The following is a 17,857-nucleotide window of genomic DNA, read 5'->3' on the forward strand; positions in this document are numbered from 1 at the left end:
GAAAATTGATTAAGTATATGAAACGGAAAGGACATGAAGAAGAAAAAAAAGAAAGAGAACAAAAAAAAAAGAGTTACATAAATAGTAAAAAAAAAAAAAAAGTTGCGCCTAGACCCCCCTCATTTGGCTAAAGTACGATCTCTGTACCGGTCACCATGGGCCCACCTTGTGTAGGCATGATGCTTCCCATCATAGGAACCCTTAGTCCTTGATTGATAATACCTTGATTATACATCATCAATTTCAATTTGATTCTCAACTTGACGCTGTAAGAAGTCAAACTAATGGCCCAATAACCCTATGGCAAATACATCAGCAACATATGATATATATATACCGTACTTACATAAACAAGAATCATGACCAGAGTAGAGAGAATGGTAAACTTGAGTTCATCTTGCCATGCTCGATTACAATTATAGAAATCATTTTTGACGATTGGGAGTTGGTAATTTTCTAGTATCAAATCCAGACTATCGGATGTTGAAATGCACCATTCCACATAGTGATCGCGTTGTACAATAAACAAAATCGTATTGATTAACGTATTTATCAAGACAACAGCTACAGTAAAATTGACCACACTGGCCGCTGTTCTAATGCCATTGGTTGATTTCTATATCCATTGAATCAATACAGTATATGAATAAACACTACATACAATATAAATAGGAATCAAGGTGCCGAAGCAGATTCCAAAGAATACAAGGTTGATTGCTCCAAAAATGTATAGAGCTGTATTGTTATCCATATGTGAGAAAAAAGCTAAGAACAATTTAGATGAACTTCTTTTTTTTCTCGACATTATCACACTCACGACTCTTTGCTTGAAATGAAAGAATAGCAAAGTAAAGAGATAGGCCCTGAACATATATAAGGAAAAGCTCTGTTATTGTGCTTGCACGTACCATCCAAATCAAACATGCTAATGCCGCACCGGTTCTTAAATGTATGCAGCCACAACATTTATGAATATAAGGATTTCTCGAATGGATAATTTGTTCTCTTGGTATATAAGTTCTTATCATTATATAAACTAAGAGAAGAAAAAAAAAGAGAGAAAGAATACTGCTTTCTTTGTCTGTTTGAAAACATTGTCTATATACTGGCTATTGTATCACATGATTATACCCCCTTATATATCACCATAGCAGCCATCGTAGCAACATCAACTCCGCTGTACTTCTTTCACTTATACGTTACTATGCTATCGCGAACATCGCCTCTTGTGTTTGACACTACAACACTATCACATTTTAGTAGGAGGTTGCTCAATTATCCTAAACTTAAACTAAAATATAAATCTGATGTCAAAGAAGCAGCTGTCCTTGTGCCTTTATGTATTGATCAAGGGAAACCAAGTGTGTTGTTTACTATCCGAAATATGAATATGAGAACACACAAAGGCGAAATAAGGTAAGAAACCATTCAGTTCATAGTATTCTTATGTTCGCTATAATTAGTTTTCCAGGTGGAAAAACAGGTTTGATGGAATATGTATAAAACAATGGGACATTAAAATAAAAACATTAGATGATACAGATCCTTCTACGGAATATACTGCGTTAAGAGAATCACAAGAAGAGATTGGTTTAGAGCCTAAAACTGTAGACATCTTGGGCAGATATTCAGCATTACCTAATCAGACAGGTTCCTTACGCGTGCATCCTTATGTAGGATTTATCAAGGGACAAGTATACTTGGATCGATTCAATCCAGACGAAGTATCGAGTGTGTTTACCCTACCTATAGAATACTTGATCCGGCCTGAAGTACGGGAAATAAGGCAATTCCGTGAAAGTAAACATAAATATACTGTATTTAAAGTACCAGAGCACTTTGAAGGAGAAAAAGAGATATGGGGATTAACAAGCTTCATCTTAGACGGTAAATAGATCCATGTAAAAAAGTATAGACAGCTTATGTATATATATATAGGGGTTTTTCGCAAAATGATTCCAGAGTATTATAAATAAATTCCCCCCTTTTTTTTTATTAGGCTTCAATCATATTACCAGGTGCCTTTGGATCTCTCTTGAGATCAAGCATTAATTCCTTCATTTTAATCACATCCTTTGTGTGATAACCAGTCTTTGCATTTGAAATATCGATTTCCTTCACAACACGATCCCAAATATTGGCTGAAGAAGCAACTTGTTCATTGTTCTGCTTATAGTTTTCTTCACGCTCTCTATAGGAAGAAAAAAAAAGAGAATGAGATCAATAAGATGCGAATTATTTTTTATACCTGTTTTCTTCAATAGCCTTTTGCTTTTTGTCGTTGTAATCCTCATAGAATTTATCTATATCTTCACGAGCATGCTTAATCTTTTCTTCCTTCTTGGCTTCTGATTCTGCATCACGCTGAGCAATAATTTCAGCTTGCTTTTCACGCCATTGACTATAAGAAATATTATTTACCCTGTTTATGATATAATATATTTACCGAACAGTTTCGGGTTCTTCTTCAGGCATCAAGGCCTTATGGAAAGCCTAATATCGTGTTAATAAATGAAAGAAAGAGGTGTTTTCTAAACTTACTTGTGAAGACTCCAGCTCTTCAGCTTTAGGATAGCTTGTTTCGAAAGAAGTCAAAGTGTTTTCGGCAAGGAAACCAACAGCTGTTTCGTGACCGAGTTGAGGAGAGTCGTTAAAGATGGCAGGAGACATGGGCAAAGAGGTAGGAAGAGGAGGTGAGGTGAGGTCATGAGATGAAGAGATGAGACTATCGTCATTGGTGAAAAAGTCGGCATCTTGACCTAAAGCAGCTCTTTCGCGTGCAAGGAAATCGGCAGTAGGGTCCTCTGATGGTGTATTGAAGTCGCCAAAGTCAGACATTGGAATAGAATGAAAATAAATGGAAAAAAAAGAAATGTGACGTAAAAGGGTGTGTTTGTGTGTCTTTGTATCTTTGAGTGTTTGTAGGCGTTTTATTCTCAGCTCAGCTTGCCCAATGACTGAATCAAGGAAAACACTCTGTCCACTCTAATGTCAACTCCAAAAACAATGACTACTTTCGCATTAAGATAGTGTATATCTGAAAAAGAAACTTAATATAATACTCAAAACATATAGAATCTTTTTTGATTTATTTTAAAAGGCTCTTTTCTGTTGCCAATAAATTCGAATTTAAATGCATCTGATGAATTACAAGCTCCTTTGTGTAGTAGACAACAATCAACTGATAAAGTACTTTTGATTGATAGAATTACTCTCTTTTTATTTGAGTCTTTATCTAAAGTTTACAGTGACTTACGATCTTGAAAAAAAAAAAGAGTATATTTGTGGCCTGATTCAATGCTCTAGAGAATTCATAAGCATTGACACATTTAACAATTGATGTAGTAAGAGCAAGTTAAAGTTTTCAACTGTCAAACCAGCAAGAAAATTAGGATCCCACGTAGCTGAGTATTAAGAAAGTTTACTAAAACAAGATGCATGAACGCTTTCGGGTTGCTTGTGTGCTCATGTTGCAACGCCAATGTCTTAAACCCAGTTATTTTTCTTCATTGTGAACCTCCAAGCTTTCGTTTGTTACGAATGGACCTAATTCTGCAATTGGCGAAACAAATTGCCAAAGCTGATCCATTCGTCATACCATTGTTTCTAGAATATACATCAATATGAGCAGAATACAATTGTGTCATAATAGTAAGAATTCAGTAAATGTGCAATCTAAAAATTGCAATCTGGTGTATACAAAACAAGAAAAGCAATTCTTGTTTTTCTAGTGAGCTTTTTATAAATAAACGTGTAAATAACCTTTCAATTATGATTGTACGACATGAATTATTTTTGGTATCAAAATATAAATTGAATCAAATAACAAAATTTTTGTATTTTCTTTCTTTTGGTATAAACAAATAGAATATAAAATATAAAATGAAGGCCATTTTAGCATGCTATCTCGCTTTACTGTTTACGCTTCAAGTTGTCTTTGCTGATGTCTTTTCTCAACTTCAATTCATGAAGATTGAATCGCCCACGAATAACCAAAATGTCAAAGCAGGCGAAAAGGTTGTGATCAAATACGCTATGCAACCCTTGATCTACAGTATGTATTTTGTATTCTTACTTTCTTACTTATTCCTATAGACCATGTCTCTGCTGGTCTTGCAAAGTCACTTAAAGTTAACTTCCACAAGAGAAGTGGAAACACTAAGCAAAGCTTGATCAAGGAAAATATTGTTCCCAATTGGTAAGAGAATAAGAAAGAGAAAGAGGCAAAAGGGCTAACCGATTACTTTACTTTTCTTAATAGCCCTATTACTGCTGCTCAAGATAAGTTCAAAACTTATAAGACTACTTGGACAGTCCCTGCAAACACTGCTCCTGGTTCTTATGCCTTTGACTTTGTTGAACTCGTTCAACTTCGTCGTGGACAAATGACTGCTTCTGAAACTGTCAAGCTTAATGTTGTCAACTAATAAAAATGTATAAGTACTGTATTTGTTAAGTTATTTCGTATTTAATAGTGCATGATTGCTTTAGTATTAGTGCATTCATGTAATGAGCAAACTTCCTCAAATGGTACTGTCCTGGTGATGGATATTATTGGTTACAAAAAAAAGTAACTGTCGGTTATAAAAAAATGACTGTTGGTTGATTGTCGAAAAACAAAAGCGTGTAAGGTAATACTCAATTACTCTTTTAAAAACTTTATTAGGTGCATTTACCCCTCATTCCATTGGATATTTTAGTAAAAGGTATCCGAAAAAAGAAAAAAAAAGCAATCTTTATTGAATTTACATGCAGCTATTGCTTCTTTGGATAAACTACTTGCGGTATTATAGGCAATAATCTAAATATCAATAGGCAACATGAAAGTTTGTTCTACTAAAACCCCAAAAAAAACTTTACAGCGTACCAGCAGTTTAAGACTAAAGGTAGAAAACATAAACTCTATGTCACTTATATCCTGGATATTATAACTTATTGCAAACAATATCAAAGCGCTTTGTTTACCTACTGAGATGCACCAAACAAATTGAGAATAAGTTATTCATGTCAATTCGTATATTTTCTTTTGTATAAAACAAGAACAACTGGTGTATTTTCGCACAACAACTAGGAATGCTTACACTTGTATCTTTGAGGATCTTTTTTTCTTTGTTTGGTAGCGCTTGAATGTCATTGCTTTATTACATAATATGTGGCTTCTACTTTAAATTTAGTCTACGGGGACCCCAAAGAAGATCAGTGAGTATTTTCTTCCCTTTTACTTTTCTTGAAAAAAAGATGCCCAAAACAAGCACTTTGTTTGCTGGTATTGCACTTGTCACAGCACTCACCTATCAATCTCGTATTAACTTGATCACGCATACTGCTCAAGTTCAGCACCAGATCGATCAAGCAAAGGAACAAGCTGACTTGATAACGCGAAAGAAAAACGAAGTACTTGTTCGATTATCACTCGAACGCCCTCCCAGTTCAATAGAGCGTTTTGTAGATAACACAAGTTCCTATTACGAAAAGCGTCTTGTACCTTCAGGTACGTTATCAATTCTCCGTTACTGAATTGACCTTTTCTTTTTTTAATAGTAAAAGAATCATGGAACGCACAAGTTATGCAACTCACATCTATTATCATTCAATCTGATTTACCAACAAAATGCAGCAAGTTTATCATGAGAAATGTGTTTGGATGCAATTAGAAAAAAAAGTATACCAACTGTACAGTAATAGAGAGAGCATTAAAAAAAATAAAAATATAAAAATATACATGTTTATATAGTCTAAGCTTCTATGATTTTGGCTGCAGCCTTTCTTAATCGGTTCATGACAGCCATTCCTTCTCTATCTTCAGAAATACCTTCAACAAAAATGAGATCAACTGTTCGTTCATCCAAGTCACGCAATCCTCTAAACATGCCACGGGCAACTTCTTCAGGGTGGCCATGACGACCCATTTGTAAAGAAATACATTCAATGTCGTCCCATTTGGACACTGTTTCCCAGACAGCTTCCTGTCCATCTTGTGTTGTACGAAGCACACCAATTTTTGAGATACCCACTCCAGACTTTTGTACAATATCCAATTGTTCTTTGCATATACGATCAAAAGCATCATGATTTCCTTCAATCAAGATGACCATAGCTTCAGGTGAATAATGGCGGTACTTCATGCCAGGTGTTGTAGGTGCCATTTCCAACTCTTTATCGACAAAATGCTTTCGATAGACCTGTAATTTTTCCATGCCTTCTACTTGTGAGATATCCTCATATGTCAATCCACCAGGTCGTAAGATAGCAGGTGGAGTTCGTAGTCCATCCAATACTGTACTTTCAACGCCTACATCGCATGATCCACCATCTAAAATGTAAGGAATGCGACCTTGTAAATCGTGATACACATGGCTGGCAAGTGTGGGTGAAGGCTTGCCTGATGAATTGGCTGAGGGTGCTGCCAGAGGAAATCCGCATGCTTCAATTAAGCTTCTGGCAACTGGATGAGAAGGAAATCGGACAGCTACTGTGGGATGTCCGCAAGTGACAGAGGTTGGAATCATAGAGGAAGCAGGAAGAATGATAGTCAAAGGCCCGGGCCAGTACTTGTGAATCACTGGTAAATAGACCTTTGGAATTGTTTTATCAGGTAAAACGCTCTTCAGCATTTCAAGCGAAGAAACATGGATAATCAAAGGGTTGTCTTGAGGTCTATTTTTTGCAGCAAAGATCTTGGCAACAGCATTGGCATCAAGAGCATTGGCTGCAAGGCCATACACTGTTTCAGTAGGCATACCAACAGCTTCGCCTTGCTTTAACCATTTTGCTGCTTGCTCGATCGCATGTTGATCGTCTTGATTTGTAATAATACTTGTAGCATTTTGTTCAGAGAATTCGGAATCAAGTGCCTTTTGAAAGGCAAAACTATTCACATTGACCTTTTCGACTTGTGTCTTAAACATGGTTGAATACAAAGAGCGCTGGAATAGAGTTGAAAAAATAGCAGTTTGAAAAGGAAACCGCATGTAAAAATGCTCTAATCCAAAAAATAGAAAAAAGACTTTTTTTTTCTACTATCTCAATCTCTAGTTACACCAAAAGGCTCTAAGCCACTTACATGCACTCGGACTTTTGATGAGCTTATCAGATTAAGGCTATGCTATTTGTAATGAAAGTCAAGAGCTATAGGGACTACTTAGAAGGGTAAGCTATCGGAATGCAAGCTTAGACTTGCATGAATCAAGTGGTTGCTTAGCAACACACTTCCAGGAAAAATTTATGCAGTCATTGCAACGCATTAAATAAAGGTGTATTCCAAGAATATGAGCGATAAAATAATTGGAAAGAAATGGTTGTAGTGTACCTGTGCATTGTAAAAGCATACATTTCAATGTATTCTAAAAGTCCATATATTTATGTCATGTTGCTTTGGCTAGTAATCTATAGTTTATTTCATTCTTTTCCGAAACAAAAATGCATAACAGCTTTCGTTTTTTTTCTCTTCAATTAAGCAAATTATCTTTTTGTGCCTGATTGCCATGCTGGCATATCAATTATTTTGTGCTACATGGCTGAAAACCAAATTTAAAGAAACTGGAGTCCACAGCTTGTATTTTTTTTTTTTTTTTTTTTTTTTTTTTTTTACTTTTTTCTATTCGGGTTCAAGAGATGGTGTCAAACTCTTTTCTCAAAAGATTCCGAAAACTAGATGCTTATGCAAAAACACTCGATGACTTTCGTGTTCGAACAGCTACTGGTGGCACTGGTAACTTGTAGCCCCATCCTGAATGGGTCTGACCTTTCTTGCTTTTAGTGACTTTAATAAGTGGATTGACCATCTTTGTGCTTGTTACTTTTGAAGTGTTTCGATACTTGACACCTATTATGCAGTCTGAGATTATTGTCGATGGTGGCAAAATGGTACGTAGTCAAGAAAATGAGTACGCGTTCTAATATGTGGATAGGAAAAACTTCCCATTGCTTTTGATATCACTTTTCCACATGTGCCCTGTTACAGTAAGATTTATGATGAATATATGGCTATGCTAATCTCAATTTCTTCTAGTGCTCAGTCTAGATGTCATGGATGAAAGTGGAGAGCACATTAGTGAATATGACCATGATGTCTATAAAGAAAGATTGGATTCAAATGGCAACAGTATCATTAAAGAAAAGTCAGAAGGTAAAAAAAAAAATAAAGATGAATGATGGACTAACTTGTGTTAGATTTGCGTAACAAGGCAGCTAGATTGGCCATGGAACATAATGGTGAGGTACCTGAGAATTATTGTGGACCTTGTTATGGAGCCAATGTCAACGATGAAGAAAACCCTTGTTGTAATACCTGTGAAGAAGTTCAACGTGCATATACAGAAATGGGTTGGAGTGCTGATTCTGATAATTTTGAACAAGTAAGCATGCAATTAAGCAAAGAGTTGTTTGCTTAATTTTTTGTTAGTGTGTAAGAGAAGGTTGGAAAGAAAAAAAATTGGCACAAGCTCAAGAAGGTTGTCGCATGCATGGTACTTTATCTGTCAATAAGTTGCGCGGTAACTTTCACTTTTCGGCTGGACGTGCTTTGAACAATGGAAGATCGCATATTCATGACATGTCTTCCTTTGTTACGAACGAATATGGACAAAACTTTATTCACAATATTCATCTTTTCCAATTCGGTTCACAAGAATACAACTTGCAGAAACAGAAGCGAACAAAATCAAGTACCATCATTCATCCTCTTGAAGAAACCATGTGGGGTTCATCAGAAGGTAAGGGGAAAAATAAGCTGATGATATTTATAAATAATGAATAGCTGCCATAATGTATCAATACTTTTTGAAGATTGTACCTACAGAATTTGATTTCCTTAATGGAAAGCACCTTAGAACCTTTCAATATTCTGTCAGTAAGCAAGAGCAGTTGGTAAATCATGGCGGAGGTCTTCCCGGTGTTTTCTTTATGCTTGATCATTCTCCTATGCGCATTATTTATTCAGAGACAAGACCTACATTCGGCAGTTTCTTAACCAGTGTTTGTGCTATTATTGGTGGTATCTTTAGTGTAGCCAGTATCATTGATAGTGCATTATATAGAGCTGAAAGAATCTCTAAACAAAGAAAGCAAATGTAAATAAAAGAAGAAAAAAAGTCATTTTTTTTTTTTACATATGAAAGAACAAGCACCGTGTAACCATTCTAAGAAATAGATGCGCGAAAACACCCGGTTTGTTCGGAGCGATCAGCCCCTTTCTTAATAGCTCATAAACAGAAATTTTCATAATCATACCACTCTTTTCACTTAAAATAGATGGAATAGACAGATTCAATTGTTATGGTTACTTGCGTTAAAAAGTTTACTTTTGAATACACCAAAAAGAAAAGAGATAATGACACGCTTGGAAGCAAATGGTGTCAAATCATACATGTATTTAATGAAAAATGCATTTTTGTGGAGACATCGGATAAATACGCTAACAACATGTGAGAAAATTTGATGGAGAAAAGTTATATATAATGAAGTTTATTTTAAGAACAACATCTTTAAATCAATTCTTTTCCTCGCTTACTACTTTCAATGTCTGTTACCAGAGTTCACGCTCGTCAAATTTTCGATTCTCGAGGCAATCCCACCGTTGAAGTAGAGGTCACTACTGCCAAGGGCGTTTTCCGTGCTGATGTGCCTTCAGGTGCATCCACTGGTATCCATGAAGCCCTTGAACTTCGCGACCAAATCAAATCTGACTATTTAGGAAAAGGTAAAAAATGCACAAACAACCTAATCCAGTGACTCATGTGATGTGTAGGTGTCCTTAAGGCCGTCGAAAATGTCACTCAAATCATTGGTCCTGAACTTGTTAAATCAGGACTCAATGTGGTCGACCAAAAGGCTATTGATCACTTCCTTCTCGAACTCGATGGTACCTCCAACAAGAGTAAACTTGGTGCTAATGCTATCTTGGGTGTCTCCTTAGCCGTGGCTAAGGCAGGTGCTGCTGAAAAGGAAGTTCCTCTCTATGTTCATTTTGCTGACTTGGCTGGCTCCAAGAAACCTTTTGTCTTGCCAGTTCCTTCTTTTAATGTGATTAACGGAGGCAGTCATGCCGGCAACAAATTAGCTATGCAAGAATTTATGATTATGCCCACGGGTGCTTCCTCCTTTTCTGAAGCCATGAAGATTGGTACTGAAGTGTATCATACATTGAAGAGTGTGATCAAGTCCAAGTATGGTCAAGATGCCACTAATGTAGGTGATGAAGGTGGCTTTGCACCCAATATTCAGGACAACCGTGAAGGTCTTGAATTGCTCGTAACCGCCATTGAAAAGGCTGGTTATACTGGTAAAGTCAAGATTGCTATGGATTGTGCTGCTAGTGAATTTTATGTCGATGGAAAATATGATTTGGATTTCAAGAATCCCAACTCCAATCCTGAAGAACGCCTTACTGGACAACAACTCGCTGAACTCTACACATCCTTTGCTGAGAAATATCCAAGTAAGTAGACTCAGTAAGAAACAGGCATTGACGCTTGATAATAGTCGTTTCTATTGAAGATGCTTTTGATCAAGATGACTGGAATAACTGGGCTCATCTTTTGAAAAATTCTGATATCCAATTAGTGGGTGATGATTTGACTGTGACTAACCCTAAGCGTATTGCTACTGCCATTGAAAAGAAAGCTTGTAATGCTCTTTTGCTTAAGGTCAATCAAATCGGTACTGTGACTGAATCCATTCAAGCTGCTTTAGACTCTCAAGCTGCTGGTTGGGGTGTCATGGTCTCTCATCGTTCTGGTGAAACCGAGGATACCACCATTGCTGACCTTGTTGTTGGTCTCCGTACAGGTCAGATCAAGACAGGTGCACCTTGTCGCTCCGAGCGTCTTGCCAAATTAAACCAATTGCTTCGTATTGAAGAAGAATTAGGATCACATGCCCTTTATGCTGGCGAGAACTTCCGTAAAGCTCATGAATTATAATCCCCTTATTTATTTTATATGTCAACAGGAAAAGTGTACTCTACTTTTGTAATAAATACGTTATCGATAACTTATAAAACGTTTACGCTTTATGGCAAGTGATCCTATGACTGCTTTTATGCTTGGTTGTTGTAGCGAAGCAAATACTTAATTCACTAAAGAGATACTAAACTCTTGACCAATACACCGCTTCTTATACAGAAGGCTGTCGTTTTCAAATTTAGTTCAGTATTGGAGTGACTGACGCTTGAGGAGAAAACAGGAAGAGCTCTATGAAAAAGCAAAATGATGATGCCTAAGATAGCAATGGCTAAAGCAGATATCTTAACTCTTCCACTTATACTACGACCATTCTTGACTGAGGGACATTCAGGATTATAACAAATTAAAGGCAGACACCTTTCATGTTTCTGTATCTTGTTGTTCCCTGCCTTCTGACCAATCGCTTAGGATGTTAAGATTTCTGGAAACAGTAGACACAAGTCTGATATGTACCTTTATTTTAGTGCCAAAGTTGCCATTATTATGCGCCTTGTAGCTTTGTCTCAGTTCTACTTGCCACTGCTAATAACAAAAGATGATAGTAGCCGAACTCTGTGTTGAGACTTAGCTGCAACATATTTTTCACTACTTCAATCATATTTTGCTGCTATAGGATAAGATAAGAGTTTCCTAAACCTAAGCAAGTCCAAAATATAAACGCAATGGAGTATAAATAATTTATAGTGACACAAGTATCCATGCATAAAACGTTGTTGAACACAATTGTGTATTATAGAATTCTTCTTCAATAAGTCATAAACAGTAGTTTTCATTAGAGACTACGCCTAAAAACACAAAGAAGAGGAAAACTATGATGATAGCCTCGGTCAATAGATCTACAAACAGGCCTGCATACTTTTAGTGCTCTTGTTTTATCATTGCTCCCATCGAAAATAAATGAAAGTTAACATATCGCTCAATTTCTCTTTGCTTAGATCAATGCAAATGAATACATCATAGCTACATTTAGTCTTATTTGTATGTTCACATCGTAGATACCTACACTTTGTGTCAAGTTGTTCTATTTCATAGCTAGATGGTTAGGACTGCTAAAATTTCAATACGTTTAAAGCTGTCCGAAGTAAGTAGCGACGGAGTTTATATGAAACGTTTCGTCCTATCTTACCTTTCCCCCTTCGAGTTGTGCGCGATACTCTTTTTTCTTCTTTTTTTTTATTTCTGTAACTCTTTATCATAATGGTAAATTATCTCTCCTGAGTCAGTTATTGCTCGAGAAACACTGCTGATAATATAAAGTGGTCATATATACTCATCTTCTCATAGTCTACTGCCAACTCTCAAGGTATCAATACTCTCTTGGACGCTGAACGTGAAGCTGCTAAAATTGTCCAAAAAGCCAAACAATGTAGGTAGAATAAATAAGGGTCGCTCCAAGTCAAACTAATGCAACCGCGTTAGACCGTGTTCAACGTTTAAAGGATGCTCGTTCAGAAGCAGCCAAAGAAATCGAAGAACTCAAGGCACAAAAGAATGCTGAATACCAAAACTTTGTTGCTCAGGTAAGTTTATTTCACCGAAACATGTGTGTGCGTTTGTGTTTGTAACATTATTTGAAAGCACTCTGGACAATCAGATCAAAGTCTCAGCAAAGTTGATGAAGAAACCGAAGCCAAGATTGCAGAAATTCGTGCTGCTGCTAAAGAAAAGAAGCAAGATGCTATTGACAAGTTGCTTAAGGCTATCACGAATGTTGAAGCTAAACCTCATGAAAATCACCGTGTTTAAATCACCGCTTTCGTTGATTGCATATTCCTCACTCTCTGTCTCACCTCCAATAAAGTAAACGATCAATCTTCAAGTTTAATTTTTGTATATAAAATCATCTTTTGTTTTTTTAGTAAGATGAAAGAGGGGGAGAGTGTGATTAAAGTCATATAATTAGTACAGTAGAATTATGGGTAAAAACTAAATGTAAAAAAAAAAGAGGGTTCATAATTTTTAGGGTATGTATATATGTAAAAAAGAAAAAAAAAAGCATAAAAAGAAGAAAAAGTGGCAGTATACATAAAAAAAAGTAACTTACGCGTAATATGTATGTGTTTGTATACATATATATATATATAAAGAAGAAAGATTGGAATAAGGAGGGTATAGAGGAAAACGAGAGTGAATTAACAAGCTCTAGTATTCGAGTGGCGTCGAATATCCTCGGGACCTTTCAAGATACTGATCACGACAGCAGCTGCCAATACGCTCAAGAATCGACACCATTGAAGACCTGAACAAGTAGCTTGATACACAAAATCATTTGAGTATTTGATACCTAATCGATACCAAGTGCTTGGCTTCAGTAGTTGGATCACATCTGCAAGATTGATAGAAGCATTTTGATTCTCTTGAAGACGAAGTTCTTTCATTGTTGTCTCGATTTCTGACAATGGACGTCCACAGAGTTCTGGATTTTGAAGTAACAGATAAATGTCTTGTTCAAATCCACCATCATCGTCATTTTCGCCAAGACCATCCAAGAAGCTCATAGCTTCATCCAAAACATTTCGTTGAGGATAAATGCTCTCGTACATCCAAGACTCTTTCTTGTGCAAATCGTCAGATAACCAGGATTGCATCGAGTTTTCAAAAAAACTACCTGTGCAGTGAGGAGGAAGAGGGGTCGCAGGCGATAAGGGATGACGAAGAAACACATCGTTTGTATAGTGATAGCTGGCTATGTTGGACAAACTAGAGACAGAAGACAAATCTTCAGAAATAACAGAGTCGGTGTCATTGTGTTGTTGTTGTTGTTGTTCTAAGTTTTGTCTGTGGCGTTGTCGGCGTTGTCGGCGTCGAAGACGAATTTCTGCAGCATTACGGCCTTGTACTGGAAGAACTACAGGAGGTAACTCTTGTTGATTGTCATGGTAGACACTACCACAAAAGCTGCCTGCTCTAAAACTGCGTTTTCCTGCCAAATCATAAAAAGGATGATCGTCCTCTAAAGCGGACTTTTGTTGCCAATCAGCATGAGTGATGCTCTCAATGTGAGAAATATTGTCATCATCTTCCAAAGCATCCAAGCTTTCGTGTAACAAGTCCTCTTTTTTAATAGAACAAGTATCACTGATGCTGGTTTGACTACTAGCACTAGACCGGCCAAAAATAGAAGACATCAGAGACAGAGAAGAAAGTCTTGACATCGGTGTTCCATTTGATTCGACCTTGGCTTCATTTGACACATCGGTTGGTGTGTGTTGTAACTGAAATAGGCCCAATTTATGCGATTCAAGTCTTCTTTCCAAAATATCCATTTGTCGGTTCATGCGTTGTGTACCCTCGGCTGTTTTTGGCTCTTCAAGGATATCAGATACAGTGTCAATGGTGGTTGCTGTCTCAAGATGCAAAGTTTCCAGCTGAGTCTGTAGCGAAACAACTTGGCGCATGACGTCTTGCAAGTCTTGTTCAAGCATGCGACGTCTTAAGCGTGCTGTTGCTCTCTGAATCAATTCTTGACGTAGTTGCTGCTCATTAGCATCATTCAAACACCAAGAAGTGCGTTTTTGATTCTCATCAACATTCCTGACTGAATTGCTGTCAAAATGAGATGATTCCCAATCAATATGACTGTCTTTTGACATGAATTATAAGCTATAACAAGACAAACAAAATTTAATAACTTGTTTCAACACATTCAATTAAGCACACACGACCATTATCGTTCACATACCAAAATATAAAAAAGAAAATGAAAAAAAAATATAAATAAATAAACAAAAAAGAATATAAAAAAGTTCCGGTTAGAAAGAAAGAAAAAAGAGAAAAGAAATGATAATATTAAAAAAGGGAATAAATAACCTTGTTCTCCCCCCCCCTCCTTCCACTCTCTAACCCCCTTTGAATGAATTGTCATCAATTGGACCGAAGTCAGACGCATACTTTATGTGTATAAATACTTTATTATTATTTTTATTATTATTATTGTTGCTGCTACTTCTGCTGCATTAACCGTCATACAACCTATTTAGGACCGAATTGACAATATGTCACAAGAAACAATACACGTTTTTTCTATAATTACCCCATGTTTTTTTTTGTTTTATTTTCTAAAGGAAATTATAAAAATGCCCCAATTATTTCTCCCTAAGGTTATGTCAAATTGTAAAAGCTGTCATTGTATAGAAGCATATTTAATTAATACATTTTGGTATACACAAAAATCCCCTGACCTATTATTTACCCCACTTTTTTGTATATAAAAAAACTACAGACGTCTAGATTACAGTAGCAAATGATCGTTGTGGATGACAACAATCATTATCTTTGTTGGGGATTCAGGAGATTCAAAAAAAAAAAGCACAGACAAATTTGAATCTATAAAATGCTATTGTTATTATTTATTATTTATTATTTATTTTTTATTTTTTATTTTTATTTTGTTTATTTATTAAGCTTTTTGTGAAGCATTCCTAACAAGTTTGTTAGATAAAGAAAAAACATTACTATCTATATGACTTACATGGCATCAAGTTGTTCTTTGTATTGTTTGTTGATGGCATTACGCTTTAATTTCTGTGCAGCTGTCAAAAGACCCTAAACAAAAATAAAAAAGTTAATTTGTGATCCATCACTCTTTTCATATTTACATTTTCAGATGACCATTCCTCATGAGTGAGATAAACATCATGTACGATTTCAACAGGTTTGAGACCGGCTTGATTTCCTTGTTTCTGTAATTCCACTAAAAATGCCTTTTTGATGTCTTCATTGTCACACAACTCTTCAAAGGACTGATGGATATCAAGACGACTTGCCAGCTGCTCAAGTCCAGATCGAATAGGCATTACGATAGCAACTGGACGAGGACGGAGAGAATCGCCATAGACACAGATATTACCAACACCTAAAGCCGTCTTATAGACCGACTCTAGTTTCTCTAAAGCAATGTATTCACCATGACTGAGTTTGACCAAGTTCTTGATACGATCAATCACAGACAATGAGCCGTCGCTGTTCCATTCACCTACATCACCAGTGCGAAGCCAACCATCTTCGGTAATAGCCTCGTTGGTCAATTCATCTTGCTTAAAATACCCCTTGGTCACAGGTGATCCGCGGACCCAGATTTCTCCTTGAGGTTTCTCATTGGTGGATAGGTAGTTGGCTTCAGGTACATCGACTAACTTGATCTCACAGCAAGGAACAGGACCTCCGACTGAACCTAAAGAAAAGTGCTCAGGTGCCATAATGCAACACATACTATAGAATATTAGCCAATCTATTCTCCTTGTCTTTTTAATGCATATCACTTACCCGCAACCTGATCAATAAAAATAATACGCCAAAAAAAATGGTTAGTACATCTAAATCACATCTCAACTACTTACTTTCAGTCATGCCTATCAACATATAAATTAGATCGTGGTTTACATCTACATTGACTTACCATAACCGTTTAAAATAGGGTTCAATGTGACAGATAAAAACTTTTGTGTCTCAAGAGCAAGAGGTGCACCACCAGCTAAACCTAGACGGAATCGACCACCTACTTGTTCCTTAACCTTATTGAAGACCATGGTATCTAAAAAGCCACTAGGTAAGCCACGCTCCATTAACCAAGATTTAGTAGCAAAGGCACGATGAAAGATAGCTTGCGCTGCAGGACTCATTTTGGCTACATTGGCTAATACACCTTTTCGAATAGATTCCCAAACAGCAGGCACACCTGTCATTAACGTAGGCCTGAATTCCTTGATGTCACCCTTACAGTTACGAACAGAGGTATCGGTCAGTGTACGAGGTGAGCCATATCCCAACACGACGCCCCAAAACAAACAAAGGTTTTCTACCAAGAATTCAAGTACATGTGCTAAAGGAAGGTAGGCCATCATATAGTCTTCACCATCATTGATAATATGACCGAGAAGTGTATCCACACCGGCAACTAGTATGCATAAGTACATCTTATATTTATTTCGATACTTACTTGCTCCGACTAGATTGGAATGATTCAAAATCACACCTTTGGGTGCACCTGTACTACCTGAAGTATACATGACACAACATAAATCATCACGTCCTGGTTTGTTAGGCTTAGTAGGATGTTGTTGACCCACAGTCTTGAGTTGGTCAAGCGAAACAAGGCAGTCTTGTCCTACGACCTCTTGAATCTTTTTTAAATCTTCTGGTTTAGCTTCACCGGTATAAACAACAAGAGAAACCTTCTTTTGAGCATCGGGTAAAACAGTGGCTAATGTCTTGAGGAGTTCAGCAGATGTAAAGATCGCTTCTACTTCAGCCTCATTCATCGAATGAAGTAAACCCTCGTGACCCAATGTTTCATAGGCAGTAACAATAGCAATGTTTTGTGTAAACGCACCATGCGCTATGGACATCCAATCCATACTATCGATTGCCATCAGCCCTCATGATGATAAAAAATTCAACACTTACCTTGTAGGAGCAAAGATTTCAATGCGAGATTTCTCTTTCAGACCATAATGAATTAAACCAGCGCCAATGTCATGAGCCATTTGAGAGAATTCAGCATAGGTCACATAATGATAAGGAGATAATTGAAAGTATTTCCAGGACTTGGTTTGTTTTGTTTCAACACCATCTACCATTTTGGTGATCTCTTTGTTTTCAGTCACAATCTTTTCTACTTTACGGTAACCCATTGCATGATTGTCAGCACGTCTTTTGACACAGTATTGAAGGACATCGTACAAAGTATGAACACCTTGAGCAGGTGTATCCACAATCTCTTCTTCAGCCAAGACAGAGCGACGCACAGGTGTTTCTCCTTGAATGTTAGGACCAATCGATACAGAAATAAAATCAGACATAGTATATATGAAAGTAGAAAAAAGGAAAAGGAAGGAAAAAAAGCTGGTTTATATGAACACAGTCCAATGCGGAGTTTCTTAAAGTGCTCTATA

At 36.8% G+C, this 17,857-nt stretch overlaps 11 protein-coding genes across 11 annotated transcripts; 6 read left to right on the plus strand and 5 right to left on the minus strand.

Annotated features, from left to right (window-relative positions):
- Positions 1-25: 25 nt before the first annotated feature.
- On the minus strand, positions 26-1,067 carry B0P05DRAFT_525713 (uncharacterized protein). The gene is given in 6 exon segments (XM_051576343.1): positions 26-298; positions 347-616; positions 662-764; positions 779-780; positions 818-863; positions 909-1,067. 3 exon segments carry the CDS (start codon positions 749-751, stop codon positions 128-130), a joined length of 531 nt encoding a protein of 176 aa, XP_051438758.1. The 5' UTR covers positions 752-764; positions 779-780; positions 818-863; positions 909-1,067; the 3' UTR covers positions 26-127.
- B0P05DRAFT_525716 (NUDIX hydrolase domain-like protein) lies at positions 987-1,985 on the plus strand. Its single transcript, XM_051576344.1, has 3 exons — positions 987-1,416; positions 1,464-1,483; positions 1,534-1,985. The coding sequence occupies exons 1-3, from the start codon at positions 1,205-1,207 to the stop codon at positions 1,893-1,895; spliced, it is 594 nt and encodes a 197-aa protein (XP_051438759.1). The 5' UTR covers positions 987-1,204; the 3' UTR covers positions 1,896-1,985.
- Positions 1,986-2,879, minus strand: B0P05DRAFT_525725 (clathrin light chain). The gene is made up of 4 exons (XM_051576345.1): positions 2,542-2,879; positions 2,447-2,493; positions 2,249-2,401; positions 1,986-2,191 (listed from the first exon to the last, which is right to left on the minus strand). Exons 1-4 carry the CDS (start codon positions 2,836-2,838, stop codon positions 1,996-1,998), a joined length of 693 nt encoding a protein of 230 aa, XP_051438760.1. The 5' UTR covers positions 2,839-2,879; the 3' UTR covers positions 1,986-1,995.
- A 1,003-nt stretch (positions 2,880-3,882) lies between these two features.
- B0P05DRAFT_568472 (uncharacterized protein) lies at positions 3,883-4,427 on the plus strand (the record flags this gene model as incomplete). Its single annotated transcript, XM_051581197.1, has 3 exons — positions 3,883-4,054; positions 4,096-4,198; positions 4,262-4,427. The coding sequence occupies 3 exons, from the start codon at positions 3,883-3,885 to the stop codon at positions 4,425-4,427; spliced, it is 441 nt and encodes a 146-aa protein (XP_051438761.1).
- Positions 4,428-5,196: 769 nt separating this feature from the next.
- On the plus strand, positions 5,197-5,721 carry B0P05DRAFT_525731 (uncharacterized protein). The gene has a single exon (XM_051576346.1). It carries the CDS (start codon positions 5,239-5,241, stop codon positions 5,515-5,517), a length of 279 nt encoding a protein of 92 aa, XP_051438762.1. The 5' UTR covers positions 5,197-5,238; the 3' UTR covers positions 5,518-5,721.
- B0P05DRAFT_525733 (DHBP synthase RibB-like alpha/beta domain-containing protein) lies at positions 5,722-6,982 on the minus strand. The gene has a single exon (XM_051576347.1). It carries the CDS (start codon positions 6,969-6,971, stop codon positions 5,736-5,738), a length of 1,236 nt encoding a protein of 411 aa, XP_051438763.1. The 5' UTR covers positions 6,972-6,982; the 3' UTR covers positions 5,722-5,735.
- Positions 6,983-7,558: 576 nt separating this feature from the next.
- Positions 7,559-9,113, plus strand: B0P05DRAFT_525734 (endoplasmic reticulum vesicle transporter-domain-containing protein). Its single transcript, XM_051576348.1, has 7 exons — positions 7,559-7,711; positions 7,760-7,866; positions 7,911-7,962; positions 8,012-8,128; positions 8,173-8,357; positions 8,405-8,714; positions 8,759-9,113. Exons 1-7 carry the CDS (start codon positions 7,615-7,617, stop codon positions 9,073-9,075), a joined length of 1,185 nt encoding a protein of 394 aa, XP_051438764.1. The 5' UTR covers positions 7,559-7,614; the 3' UTR covers positions 9,076-9,113.
- A 406-nt stretch (positions 9,114-9,519) lies between these two features.
- On the plus strand, positions 9,520-10,922 carry B0P05DRAFT_583567 (enolase; the record flags this gene model as incomplete). Its single annotated transcript, XM_051582258.1, has 3 exons — positions 9,520-9,700; positions 9,749-10,438; positions 10,483-10,922. The coding sequence occupies 3 exons, from the start codon at positions 9,520-9,522 to the stop codon at positions 10,920-10,922; spliced, it is 1,311 nt and encodes a 436-aa protein (XP_051438765.1).
- Positions 10,923-12,130: 1,208 nt separating this feature from the next.
- On the plus strand, positions 12,131-12,835 carry B0P05DRAFT_525744 (G subunit of V-type ATPase). Its single transcript, XM_051576349.1, has 4 exons — positions 12,131-12,164; positions 12,249-12,330; positions 12,384-12,484; positions 12,543-12,835. Exons 1-4 carry the CDS (start codon positions 12,162-12,164, stop codon positions 12,708-12,710), a joined length of 354 nt encoding a protein of 117 aa, XP_051438766.1. The 5' UTR covers positions 12,131-12,161; the 3' UTR covers positions 12,711-12,835.
- B0P05DRAFT_525752 (uncharacterized protein) lies at positions 12,836-14,718 on the minus strand. The gene is made up of 2 exons (XM_051576350.1): positions 14,647-14,718; positions 12,836-14,567 (listed from the first exon to the last, which is right to left on the minus strand). The coding sequence occupies exon 2, from the start codon at positions 14,555-14,557 to the stop codon at positions 13,097-13,099; it is 1,461 nt and encodes a 486-aa protein (XP_051438767.1). The 5' UTR covers positions 14,558-14,567; positions 14,647-14,718; the 3' UTR covers positions 12,836-13,096.
- Positions 14,719-15,283: 565 nt separating this feature from the next.
- Positions 15,284-17,794, minus strand: B0P05DRAFT_525757 (uncharacterized protein). Its single transcript, XM_051576351.1, has 8 exons — positions 17,370-17,794; positions 16,903-17,321; positions 16,363-16,860; positions 16,304-16,315; positions 16,230-16,236; positions 15,563-16,175; positions 15,436-15,509; positions 15,284-15,385 (listed from the first exon to the last, which is right to left on the minus strand). Exons 1-8 carry the CDS (start codon positions 17,762-17,764, stop codon positions 15,364-15,366), a joined length of 2,040 nt encoding a protein of 679 aa, XP_051438768.1. The 5' UTR covers positions 17,765-17,794; the 3' UTR covers positions 15,284-15,363.
- Positions 17,795-17,857: the final 63 nt, after the last annotated feature.

Source organism: Gilbertella persicaria, assembly GCF_025201335.1.
Source record: "Gilbertella persicaria strain CBS 190.32 chromosome Unknown B0P05scaffold_4, whole genome shotgun sequence".
NCBI classification, from domain to species: domain Eukaryota; kingdom Fungi; phylum Mucoromycota; class Mucoromycetes; order Mucorales; family Choanephoraceae; genus Gilbertella; species Gilbertella persicaria.

Coding starts and splice junctions, on each gene's coding strand:
- B0P05DRAFT_525731 (XM_051576346.1), top strand. CDS start 5,239: ATGCCCAAAACAAGCACTTTGTTTGCTGGTATTGCACTTGTCACAGCA.
- B0P05DRAFT_525734 (XM_051576348.1), top strand. CDS start 7,615: ATGGTGTCAAACTCTTTTCTCAAAAGATTCCGAAAACTAGATGCTTAT. Junction 7,712..7,759: donor AACAGCTACTGGTGGCACTG/GTAACTTGTAGC, acceptor TCTTGCTTTTAG/TGACTTTAATAAGTGGATTG. Junction 7,867..7,910: donor TTGTCGATGGTGGCAAAATG/GTACGTAGTCAA, acceptor ATATGTGGATAG/GAAAAACTTCCCATTGCTTT.
- B0P05DRAFT_525713 (XM_051576343.1), bottom strand. CDS start 751: ATGGATAACAATACAGCTCTATACATTTTTGGAGCAATCAACCTTGTA. Junction 617..661: donor CCTTGATTCCTATTTATATT/GTATGTAGTGTT, acceptor CAATGGATATAG/AAATCAACCAATGGCATTAG. Junction 299..346: donor TGGTCATGATTCTTGTTTAT/GTAAGTACGGTA, acceptor TATTTGCCATAG/GGTTATTGGGCCATTAGTTT.
- B0P05DRAFT_525716 (XM_051576344.1), top strand. CDS start 1,205: ATGCTATCGCGAACATCGCCTCTTGTGTTTGACACTACAACACTATCA. Junction 1,417..1,463: donor ACACACAAAGGCGAAATAAG/GTAAGAAACCAT, acceptor CGCTATAATTAG/TTTTCCAGGTGGAAAAACAG. Junction 1,484..1,533: donor TTTTCCAGGTGGAAAAACAG/GTTTGATGGAAT, acceptor TAAAAACATTAG/ATGATACAGATCCTTCTACG.
- B0P05DRAFT_525752 (XM_051576350.1), bottom strand. CDS start 14,557: ATGTCAAAAGACAGTCATATTGATTGGGAATCATCTCATTTTGACAGC.
- B0P05DRAFT_525725 (XM_051576345.1), bottom strand. CDS start 2,838: ATGTCTGACTTTGGCGACTTCAATACACCATCAGAGGACCCTACTGCC. Junction 2,402..2,446: donor GAAGAACCCGAAACTGTTCG/GTAAATATATTA, acceptor TATTTCTTATAG/TCAATGGCGTGAAAAGCAAG. Junction 2,192..2,248: donor AAGGCTATTGAAGAAAACAG/GTATAAAAAATA, acceptor TTCTTCCTATAG/AGAGCGTGAAGAAAACTATA.
- B0P05DRAFT_525757 (XM_051576351.1), bottom strand. CDS start 17,764: ATGTCTGATTTTATTTCTGTATCGATTGGTCCTAACATTCAAGGAGAA. Junction 17,322..17,369: donor GAAATCTTTGCTCCTACAAG/GTAAGTGTTGAA, acceptor GGCAATCGATAG/TATGGATTGGATGTCCATAG. Junction 16,861..16,902: donor TTCCAATCTAGTCGGAGCAA/GTAAGTATCGAA, acceptor TATGCATACTAG/TTGCCGGTGTGGATACACTT.
- B0P05DRAFT_525744 (XM_051576349.1), top strand. Junction 12,331..12,383: donor TGTCCAAAAAGCCAAACAAT/GTAGGTAGAATA, acceptor CAACCGCGTTAG/ACCGTGTTCAACGTTTAAAG. Junction 12,485..12,542: donor ACCAAAACTTTGTTGCTCAG/GTAAGTTTATTT, acceptor ATTATTTGAAAG/CACTCTGGACAATCAGATCA.
- B0P05DRAFT_525733 (XM_051576347.1), bottom strand. CDS start 6,971: ATGCGGTTTCCTTTTCAAACTGCTATTTTTTCAACTCTATTCCAGCGC.